Source organism: Lynx canadensis, chromosome B3, assembly GCF_007474595.2.
Source record: "Lynx canadensis isolate LIC74 chromosome B3, mLynCan4.pri.v2, whole genome shotgun sequence".
NCBI lineage: Eukaryota > Metazoa > Chordata > Mammalia > Carnivora > Felidae > Lynx > Lynx canadensis.
In genome coordinates this window covers 105,461,345-105,472,636 of record NC_044308.2, presented here as the reverse complement: position 1 = coordinate 105,472,636, position 11,292 = coordinate 105,461,345, and the positions used below count along the sequence as shown (strand labels likewise).

At 48.8% G+C, this 11,292-nt stretch overlaps 1 protein-coding gene across 2 annotated transcripts; it reads right to left on the bottom strand.

Moving 5' to 3' along the window:
• Positions 1 to 327: 327 nt before the first annotated feature.
• DACT1 (dishevelled binding antagonist of beta catenin 1) lies at positions 328 to 10,172 on the bottom strand. Of its 2 annotated transcripts, none has more exons than XM_030319224.1 (4): positions 9,828 to 10,172; positions 7,492 to 7,624; positions 6,584 to 6,739; positions 328 to 3,383 (listed from the first exon to the last, which is right to left on the bottom strand). In XM_030319224.1, exons 1-4 carry the CDS (start codon positions 10,170 to 10,172, stop codon positions 1,495 to 1,497), a joined length of 2,523 nt encoding a protein of 840 aa, XP_030175084.1. In that variant the 3' UTR covers positions 328 to 1,494. The 2 variants fall into 2 exon arrangements, with proteins under 2 accessions (XP_030175084.1, XP_030175085.1); XM_030319225.1 differs by having other exon boundaries at positions 328 to 3,272.
• Between the last annotated feature and the right edge of the window lie 1,120 nt (positions 10,173 to 11,292).

The window sequence follows — 11,292 nt, the reverse complement described above, 5'->3', positions numbered from 1 at the left end:
AGAGAGAGAGAGAGAGAGAGAGAGAGAGAGAGAGAATCCCAATTAGGCTCCACAATCAGCTCAGAGCCCAATGCACTTGATCTCAGGACCAGGAGATCGCCACCTGACCCAGTCAGTTAAGCCACCGTGGCGCCCCTACCTTAACTATTCTAAAGAAGTGGTTTGCTTTCCCTCATTTATTTACTCACCATTCATTCGAAGACTACACCTAAAACCTGCTTTAATTATTGCAAATATTCTAATGCTAGAATAGAAACAGAAATACCAAAACCATCAGCACAAGATTTAGATGCGTAACTGGTTTTATACCCAAATAACAAACTTAACAGCAGTAAAACAAATTGTTTATTACAGCATAAAATGCGTTATATTAAATTTACACAATGATATATAAAAACACATACTGTTTATATCAAACAGTAATTTAACATCAATAGAAATATAAAAAACACTTGCTACTCATGCACAAAACATGCATATATTGGTATAAAAAAACAGCTTTACACAATACTGTTTACCAAAAAATTTTTTTTTTTAAAAAAGCCCTTCCAGACAGGGTCAGTGGTCCAATCTGGACTGGATTGCACTAATATGTTCGGGCCAATGTTCAGGTGGCACAGTGTTCAGTGAGCAATTCTGGGCTTGGAGTCACACTCAAAGGTTATGTCATTAGAAGTGAATTTTTCTGTACCCAAGGACCAAAATGTTATCCCAAAGGCAAGACCTTCCAGGAAGAAATGGCTGGATCTGCTGCAACTCAGAGAGGAGGAGAAAGGCATCAAAATGTTGGCTAATCGGCCCTAAAAGGGTAACTGTAACCAGGGCCTAGGCACCAAGTGCGGCAAAAGTTTTAGGGAATCCTTTTAAGGTTATTACCAGCCTCCCTTATCCAGGTCACCAGCTCTGGATCTAGGGTCTGGTCTTCGAGTTCTGAGTCCAGTTAACCAAACAGTTCTGGGAAGAAAACAGAATGGGGATACAGCTAAGAAAGGGAGACGATATAAAAAATTCCGGAAAACAATGACTGTCCGTCGTACCTACTTCACACACTTGTATGTGATGCCTCTCAACCGGAAAACTCTCGTGGAGACACTGCCCTAAAGACCCAAGAAGTAAATGTATGTCCTAAATTCCATCCACCTGACCTTCAGGTCAAAAGTAATCTGAATCTCATCCCAGTAAGACTTGAGCATCGAAACCTGCGCCTTCACCGATGCTCAGTATTTCAAATAAAAATCACCTGCTACCACAAAACTCGTTCACTATCACCACCAGCTAAACTCAGTATTTACTCCTAACCAGCAAAACATTCTTTACCTTCCATTAAAGGCACTAGTGTCCCTACATGATGAAGACGAGACATAATTTACCTCAACAAAAGGAAAAGCATTCCAGGGAACTGTCACACAGAAAAAGAAGCCGCCACCTTGCTCCTGGGTGACTAGACAACAGCCCATCCTCCCCCCCGCCCCCCCCCCCCCCCCATGATGTCCCTCAAACGGTCGTCATCAGTTTCAGGGAGCCGGACCGAAAGCGGAGGATCTTCTTCTTGAGGTTATGGGAAGCCTTGATTTTGACAAAGGTTTTCGTGGGGTTGCCGTGGAGGTCTGGGCCTGCGACCGCCTGGATGGGGAGAGTCTGCACGAACTGGGACCAGATGAGGCCCCCGCTCTCCTCGGAGTCACTGGAGCTCGTGCTGTCGCCCGCGAACTCCCCCTCGCTCACGCTGGACTCGCTGTCCCCGAAGCAGTTGGTGGTGTAGTTGCTGCGCTCGTCCTCGCTGGTGTCCAGCACGGTGGAGTGGAAGAGCGACTCGCACTCGGCCGAGTACTCCGAGTCGCTGGCCACGTACGCGTAGGGGCTGGCGTAGGGCAGCGGCACGGCGGCGGGGTACAGCCCCACGTGCTCGCGCCGGCCGCGCCGCGACCGCCGCAGGGCCTCTTCCAGGGACACCTCCGCGGCCGAGCGCCAGCGCCGCGAGTCGGTTCGCTTGTGCTTGGGCTTGGCCACCAGCGCTTCCCGGCCGTGGCCGTGCGCCCTGGCCGCCCCCGCCCTGTGGCCCCCAGCCAGCGGCCGGCTGGGGAGGCCCGCCTCGGGCTGGCCGCCCCCGCCCTTCCTGCCCCGCGACGAGGCCTTCCTGAGCTTCTTATTTGTATCCACGTCGTCGGGGAACCGGCACTTCTTGCCGGCCGCGCGGCTCTTCTCCCTCACGGCGGGCAGCGCGCCGTCCGGCCCGTGGAGGGCCTGGGCCCGGTGCTTCGGGCCGCAGCCCCGCGGCCCGGCCGCCGTCCGGGCGCCGCGATGGGGCCGGCCGCCGGGCTGCGGGCCCGGGCCCGACTGCGCCTTCACGGGGGGCGCTTCCTCCAGGCTCTGCGAAGAGGAGCCCTCGCTCTTGAAATCCAGCGCGGGCCGCTCCTCCACCGCGAAAGCCGCGGCCAGCAGCGCCGCGGGGGCGACAGGGGGCGCTGCCGGAGGGGCGGGCGGCAGGCCGCCTTTCTGGGGCACCTTTTTCAGCGGCTGCCCAGCTTTGTTCTCCTGCGGCGGGGCCGGGCCCCTCCCAGGGCTCTCCTTCGGGGAGGCAGCGAGGACCTGAATGCTGTCTCTGGGGGAGTCCCCCGTCACTGCGGCGGGCCCCCGAGCGTGTTCCTGCGAAGCTGGCTTGGCATTCTTGGGCAGATGCTTACTTGGAAGTTCAGCGGCAGCGCCCTCCGGCGGGGACAACCTCTTGCTGTCCAGTGGTTCTGCCTTTGAGTCTTTGGACCATGGCTTCGGCGGGGAGAACGTCCCGCTGTCCAAAGAAGGGACTCCGCCAGGGGGCAAAAGCACCTGTTTAGGATTCTTAAGGTTCCCGCCGTTGCCCTGTAAGACGCCCCCGGTCACTCTGACACAAACGCTCCCGTTCCTCAGAAGCCCCTTCGTGGGGTCAGCGTTCACACTGGTTCTTGGTTTGTTGGTCCTTACGGGGTGTGTTTTTTTCTGGACCAGGCTCAGAATGTAGCCGTCCATTTTCTTACTGGACGAAGGATGGGGAGCAGACCACAAACTGCTTGGAGATGGTAAGGAAGCGGCTGTCTTGATGGCGTCCAGCTCAGATCCATCACAGATGTCACCCGCATGGTTACCAAGCCTCTCCTCTTCCCTCAGAGGGTTGCCCGTCAGGCAAAGGAGAAACATGGGGCTCTGCACGGCCACGGCGTGAAGCGGACTGGGATAGCGATACACATCGTTCCCGTTTTTAGACACCAGATCACACTGGTACTTGGGATGCACATCTGCAATGACACCAAGGGAATTAAATTGTGATGTAGAGGGGGAACGGCAAACCGCCCCTGAGGCCTGGTCTTCGCAGCGGCCTTCTTTGTATTCCAACCGTCCTATGAGATCTGAAAAACATTTAAAGGATACACTCTGAAGAACTGAATCGGTCAGCACCAGCTTGACTCAGGCCAATTTCTACGAAAACACACTCACGGGGGGAGAGAGAGAATGCTAAAGGATCAACAACTATTCCTACAAGCTGTTCTAGTTCTGTTTTTTGTTTTTTCTTTTTTTAATGTTTGTTTATTTTTGAGAGAGAGAGAGAGCGGGGGAGGGGCAGAGAGAAAGGGAGACAGAATCGAAACAGGTTCCAGGCTCCAGGCTGTCAGCACAGAGCCCAACGCGGGGTTCCAAGTCACGAGCCATGACATCATGACCTGAGCCAAAGTCAGAGGCTTAACTGACTGAGCCACCCAGGCGCCCCTTTTTTAAAAAGAATTTTTTTAATGTTTATTTATTTTTTAGAGAGAGAGAGAGAGAGCAAGCTGCTCTACAGCCCATACTACTGGATGAGGGAAACAAATATTTAACAAAGATATTTGTAACAAGACATGATACATCCTCCATCCTCCGAGGGAAAAATATTCAGCCATTAAAACTCCTTTCAAACTATTGAATAATATGGGGATATGCTTTAAAGGTTAGTGAAAAGCATGATATAATACCAGACTATGATTACGATTTTAGCCAGACTATATATGTGAAGAAAGTCTGAGATGAAGCACCCCAAGATGCCAATAGCACTGCAGTGTAGTGAGAAAGCAAGTGAGATTTACTTTCTTCATTTTCTATTTTCTAAATTGTCAGTAAGTATGCACTGCATTTATAACTAGGAAAAAAAAAAAACCCTTATTTTTTGAGTCATTCTTTCTCTGGGCCCTCTGTGTTCTATTCTTGGTTTCCTTTTGAAATACTGCAGATAAACTGTACTTTCTCTGAGCTTTCTTGTCATATATTTTTTTTAGGCTCAATTCTTAATGACATATGTTTGAGTATAACTGTCAGTTGAAAGGTCAAAGAAACTGATCAAATTTCACTGGAGAGTAACCAAACATAAATAATTATCACTTTATATTTTTAAGAATGACACTAAAAAATAAGGCAATATTTTTTAATTTTTTTTTTACATTTATTTATTTTTGAGACACAGAGAGACAGAGCACAAGTGGGAAGGTGCAGAGAGAGAAGGAGACAGAATCTGAAGCAGGCTCCAGGCTCTGAGCTGTCAGAACAGAGGGGCTCGAACTCACTGGCCGTGAGATCATGACCTGAGCCGAAGTTGGACTCTCAACCAACTGAGCCACCCAGGCGCCCCAATAAGGCAATATTTTTAACTGGGAAGGAATTCTTGATACGGTTTTAAGAGATTGAGCTGTTGTATTAATGAATAAATTTTCACATCTCAAAAATGTAAATGCCAAAATACAATGAAATCAAGCTTTCTTGCTGAGTTAAATGATTTTGATGTCTTTCCTTGGTGACTGTTGTAAATATCAAATCCCTTTAATGAACTTAGAGAAAATCAAAGTTTTTATCACTACTTAAGATATCCTGTATTATATTTATTCACTCAAATATTGAAAACTTACTATGTGCCGGATTCTGTGTAAATTATTTAAGTTAAGGGAAAGCTCCATGACCTTCGATGATAATTAGAAGTCCTGGGGAAAAATACAGTCTGGACCCAGTAATGATATGATTCATTTGTAAAGCAAAGATTATTATAATATAAAATGTGCTGTGTCCCTACCCCCCACCTCCACTCCCAATAGCTTATGGCAACAAGGAGAAGAAACCTTTCTAGCTAATATCGTTGCTCATCTTTCCTCCTCTACTACCATATACTCGCCCTACTTAAAGCATTGCCCTACATTTACCCACACTTTACTATTCTGTCCCTTTTCCCAACTTACAGTTAAGGAACAAGACCGACATCTCAGTCTCCAAGGCCCAGTACAACTGTCTCAATTATGTGAAGATGTGGCATTTGGGAGATCAGGAGTCTGTCTTCAAAGAAAACCTATACCAAACGCCTTTAATGGGTTTTAAAGTTTCCCTCTGAAACCAGATCTGCAGAGTGAAGGGGAGCAATTACCAATGAACTTGAGGCCTAGACACTCTAGATAACACTGATGTGTGCTTCCCCAAATGATCGCTGCTGACAGCACAGTGTACAAACTCAAAGACACCAGCCACTTAGCAGCCTCAGTTGTTTGGCGTTATGTTTGCATTGCTTGGATCTCAAAAGTTCAGCCTTACACCCAAGTGGAGAACACAGACAAACCAAGAGTGCAGTGACTTGTGCTATAGCACCTACAGCTCTCCATATCCTCTCTGCTCTTCTGAGGAATCACAGTAAAGCAAAACTAAGAAAGGAGTCCCAAGTTTCAGCAACAATTCTGCCATTCAGAAAATGAGGAGCCCCTAGAGAACTGTTTTATAAAACCAAATTCCTCCTCTGTTCAATGAGAAGGTTGAACACAGAAATTTCTGAATTCCTAGTGTGGTGGGAAAACATGGACCTGACAACTGGTCCTGAGCTTGAATCCTGCCTCTGCCACTCACTAGTATATTAACCTTAAACAATGAACCTGTTAATTAACCTAACTAGACCTCATTTTTCTGACATACAAATGGGAGCTAACAAGACTTGCACACCCTGCAGAACTACTGGGAGGATTCAAAGGAGATAAATATATGCAGAGCATCCAGTACGTGTTTGACACATAGTGGAAATGCAGAAACTTCCAATACCGACAATAGCATGACTCTCTCCTGAGGTCACTCCAAGGATAGCCCAAAGTGGAAACAATGGCACACGGCCTACAGGAATCTCATCCCACCCACCTCCTAAAAGAAAAGACAAGCTGCCATCACGCAAGACATTCTGGAGAATGTGGAGGGACCACTGCTCCCTGAAGTGCCAAGCAGCCTGACAGACGTATTTAACTTACTGTAAGCTTTAGCTTTAAATGATTATAAAAAAAGAGATCCAAAGTGGCTTTCCAAAGAAATACAAACAAGTCAAACTCACAGCAAAGGCTCACAAACAGAGCTCAAGACCTGTAATATTGGGACAGGATTTCTAAAGAGAAGCTGTCTTGCTACCATCACAATATAAAGCTATGTCATGAAACGTAGCAAGTTGGTGAACTTCTCTGACCTTTTGTTTTTCTGTCAGTAGAAGGGGTTAAAGCTAGATAACCGTTAAGGGCCTTTCACCTTTTCCAGCTAAAAATGTCTATCAATTCTAAAAAAGTCTTACCTGCAGATTTGGGGCAACCATCTGAGATAGTCAAGGTTGCCTCCAAGGGGCTGCAAAAGCAGGTGCTGGAATGACAACTGGATAAACACTCACTGAAGACCGAGTTAGAGGAATTGGAAAGGGATCCTGAAGCCCCATCACTCAGCTCATAAAACCCTACAAATAAAAACACCATTTGGAATTAAGATCATATCAAGCAATAGCATACATTTGTGTTTAAAAGGAAAAGGGTTAATCATCTAGAAAAGGTAGGAAGGGGACACTTTGGTGGGGTGGGGAGCGATTCTGGTTCACTGGATTTAGTGTGAATTTCAAGTTTTATTTCAAGTAATCCTTAGGAAAAGGCAAAGAGCCCATATCTATGGATACATTTCAAAGCTACTCTCACCCTCAAACTGACTTGCCTTTTTGACCCCACCTTTAAAGATGTGCAAGGAAAGAGACTTAGATCTGTCAAAGCCCCAACTTTATCATGAATGTTTCAGAAAGAATAATTTGAAGAAAAAAATCTATTTAAGGAGCCAAATGGCTTAAAAGAAGAAGAAGAAGAAGAAGAAGAAGAGGAAAAAAAAAAAAACTTTTGAAGTGGTCTCAGGAAGTTGAAGTGTGACTAATTTTCTAGCCCAGTTCTGACTTTCTCAAGTTTCAAAGGAGGACTGCTCTTCCAGAAATTTGAATAGAAGCTTTTATTTTTAAACTCAGAAGACTCCAGTCAGATCAATCTCATTATTAAAAATTTGGTCATCTGGTTTTATTTCCCTCTCATACAACTGAATGGCAGACTGCTTTTTTTTTATTCTCTCTGCACTAGAAACAAACTCCATTGCCTTTTGCAGGTCTGGGAAAGTTAAACAGTGGAATGAAGTAGAACTCAAGTGCAGAATTCTGTCCTAGTGTCACACACTCACCTGAGCTGGGCCGACTGTCTGTCTCCAGGTGCTCTTCAGATGTCTTTTCTACATCCAGTCTCAGGTCACTTATCTGCTTGTCAAGTTCTTGCAACTGATTCAACAAACCAGCATCTCTTCTCCTCAAACAATTCTGATTGGGGGGTGGGGGGGGGGTGGAAATGAACACATGTTGGTGACAAAGAATCAGAAAGTCTGCTCTAAGTACTCAAATTGCCATTTGGAAAGTTCACTAAATCTTCCAAAACCAAAATTTTTACTGGATGACCTGAAATTAAAAAAAAACAAAAAAACACAAAAAACAAACAAAACAAAAAAAAACTTCAAGAATATGTCCTATGTTTCATTTCACTTTCTTTCATTTTGCGGTGCTATAAAGTTTCTTCATAAAAACAAGACTTGCTTTTTGTTTCAACTTATACAAACTCACTTTGTATAGGTTAAGGATAAGAAAACACAACGAGATTCTTTTAAATCCTCTATGTACGCAATTTCTTGCAAAACAGTGCTTCACAGCAGACTCTTTAATTTGAAGTCAGAGTGTAACAGATTCCCTCCAATACACTATACCCTTACTTAGGTGAGATTTTCTGGCCAAATGTCCTGCAGAGTTTTGTCTTCTATTAGTTGCTTTGTGGGGTTTAATCAGTCTTAGGGCCTTTGAAAGTGAGAAACGAATACTAATAGCCAGTGCCAAGTATAATGTGAGCTAGCAAAATCCAAAACCCTCAAGGGAAGGTCCATCAAGATTTGAACTCAACTCAGGTTTCCAAAGATGACAGATATGTAGTGCTAACTCACACTGCCACCTAGTGCTTCCTATTGCTGGAAAAGCAAAAGGACCAAAAAGGCATCTGGTTCAAATCGCGAATGCCAAGTCTACACATGAAAATAGTACCACAAACACTGACTGGACTGAAATTCTCCTGACATGCTGCCTCGCTCCCCTCCAGGGGACAACAGGAATGTGCCACTCACAATCTTGAGATTCGTGAAGACAAAAAGGGGCTATTGTAAAAGACAATGCACAAAAATGTCAATGACAAGGCATCACCAGCAAGAATGGAGTCAAACCAATGTTACATGCACATCTGGTCGGCGACCAAAGAAAAGGTAAAATGCCAAATAGGTATTGTACAAAATACCTATTTCAGGATCCATCCTTGAAAAACAGATGTCACAAGAGTATCTATTCCTCCTGTCTGTCCTTTGATTTAAAAAGCTTGTAGACAAAAACCTTATATGCCTTTTTACTACAATGAGTTTCTTCAGGAGAAATGAACCAAAGTAAAAGTACTGTGATGCTGAGAGACAGAGAGGGAGAGACTGGAGAGAGAGAAATTATCTGAAAAGAGATAATACAAGAAACCCTTTGACAACCACACGGCATCGCTATGTTCGCTGTTGTAGGAGGAGGGACATTATCTAGCATGCGTCTAGTTTCAGACCGTATCACATGGCCAAAAAAAGATTTTTTTTTTCCTCTGTTTTCAAAACTACATTTTTGAGGTCACTGTAACAAAGCTGCCGCCATTATTCTGAGGCGGGGTCAAAAGCTGTTCATCAATACATTAAGCGCCAAAGTTCTTTTCCTTCCCCGTTAATGAAGATGGCACAGGATGGCTGGCTGAGACGCTGACGGAAATCCAGCAAGATAAACGCTTAAGAGCAGGTTCTCTCTTCTTCCCCCTCCACCACCAGTCACATAAAATATGAGGGGACGGGGCACTTTGCCCAGCCAAATTTCTATCATTTGCATCTGTGTTAGCTGCTTTCATACAAAGGGCTTCTATATGAAATTAAGCAGCAGCCGGGGCAAAAGCTGGCATGCGGGGGAGAGCCCTGGGAGTGGCAGGGCGCCCTACGTGCGCTTCCGCGTAATCGTAAAATTCTGCATTGGACAGTTAACCTCGCCACAAGCCCCCTCCTCGGCTTTTGTCCCTTCTCGGCGGGAGGACACGAAGCTAAGACCTCCAAAAGATAGGGTATTTTAAAGGAGGGTTTGCAAACATTCGGGGAGAGGGGCGTTGCATTCGTCGAAGTGGAGAGATTTGAAGGTTACAACCAGGCGACTCCAAGAATCCCGAAGGCAGAGCGGGAGGGGAGGGCTGCCACCCCTCCCGGCAATCCGCGCGGGGTCGCCAGCCCCTCACCTGACACAAAGCGAGGACACGCCAGGAACGCGTGGGCGACGGTGGCCCACGCAGGAATGGGGGTCCCGGAACGTGGAGCGGCTCCCCGGCCAGAGGCGCCCTCGCGCCCACCCCCAGGCCACCTGCCCGAACCCCAGTCCCCGTGCAGGGACAGCCGTGCCCCTTCCTCCAGGCACCGCTTACCAACTGCTTCCGCAGCAGCAAGATATTCTCTTCCAAGAACTTCTCCTCCAGGCGGCTGCGCTGCGCCGCCTCCCCCGGCAGCTCCCCAGCGCGGGGCGCAGCGCTCCCCGCGCCCCCGGCGCCACGCAGGGCACCCCGGACCAGCAGCTCCTGGCGCTGGCGCAGGTACTCCAGCTCCGCCAGCCCGGCCAGCGTGGCCTCCTGCCGCTCCCGGGTGCGCTGCCGCTCCGTGTCCGCCTCGCCCTTCTCCCGCCAGCGCCCCTCGGGCTCCGCCGCGCGCGGCTCGCCCCGGGCCGGCGCCTGCGGCTCCAGCTCCCTCGCCGTCCCGGCCGCACTCGGCTTCATGGCCCCCACCCCTGCAGGAGCGCCCGTCACCGCAGCCGGGCTGCCCGGGCGGAGGAGCGGGCGCTAGGGCTGCGGCCGGGGGCTCATGCCGCCCCCGAGTAGGGGCGCAGCGACGGGACGACGGCCAGAAGCGCCCGGGACCCGCTCGCGGCCGCGGGCTGCAGCCGTCCGGGCCCGGGCGGCGCCGTCCGCTGTCGCCGCGCGTCCCTCGCCGCGGCCCCGCAGCTGATAACGCCCTGCTCGGCGCTACGTCACGCGCGGCGGCCCGGCAAACCCCCGCCTGGCGCCCGCCTCCCCGCGCCGGCCCCTCCGCTCCGAGGCCCGCTCCCCCAGGCTTCCCCCTCTCCTGTCAGGGGCGCCGCTGGCGCTCAGCGCCGGCCTCCTCCTCGCTAGGCCCTCCCCGCTCCTCCCTCTCTCCTCCCCCGCTCTTCCCGCGGGCCTCCTCGCCCTCTTTTCGGGTTTACTGCACCCAATTTTTTGCCTCGCTCCTTATTGGTTCTTTTCCCCTCGCACAAAGCAAGGGGCGAGCGCCTCAAGCCCCAGCATCCTGTTACAGTCGGCCTCGCAGGCAGGGTCGCGAAGGGACGCGGCAGTTGGGCTCCCCAGAGAACTTTCTGAAACTCGACCGAGTTGCAGCACACAATCTTAACCCTTTCCCCCCACGTCCACTGTTCACATCCACTCACACTGATTTCGCTTTCTTTCACCTTGCCGAGCAAGGTACTGAGAGTGCATTCAAAGACCATTTCTTTGGCTCCGCTTTGTAAAGACAGGCAATACCCAAAGCACAGTGCAACATCGTTCTAAAACTGTCTCAGTCTTAGTTTTGTTGCTGTTTTATTTTTTCACGAAAGGCGTGTAAAATTAGGCAGGAGGATGTCGCTGTAAAGCCAGGGGTTGCATCAATTCTTTCACAAGCCTGGGGTTTAAAGTGTGTGCGCGCGCGCGCCTGCGCGCTTTGGTTTTTGTTTGGGCTTTTTATTGTTGTTATTTGCTATCTTGGGCAAACACAAGAGCTCAGACTCAGAAATCAGGCTGTGTGAATGTGAATCCTGTTCCAGCCTTGACTAGCTGTGCAAACAAGTTACTTCGCCTCTCTATGCCTCTCTTTCCCCAACCG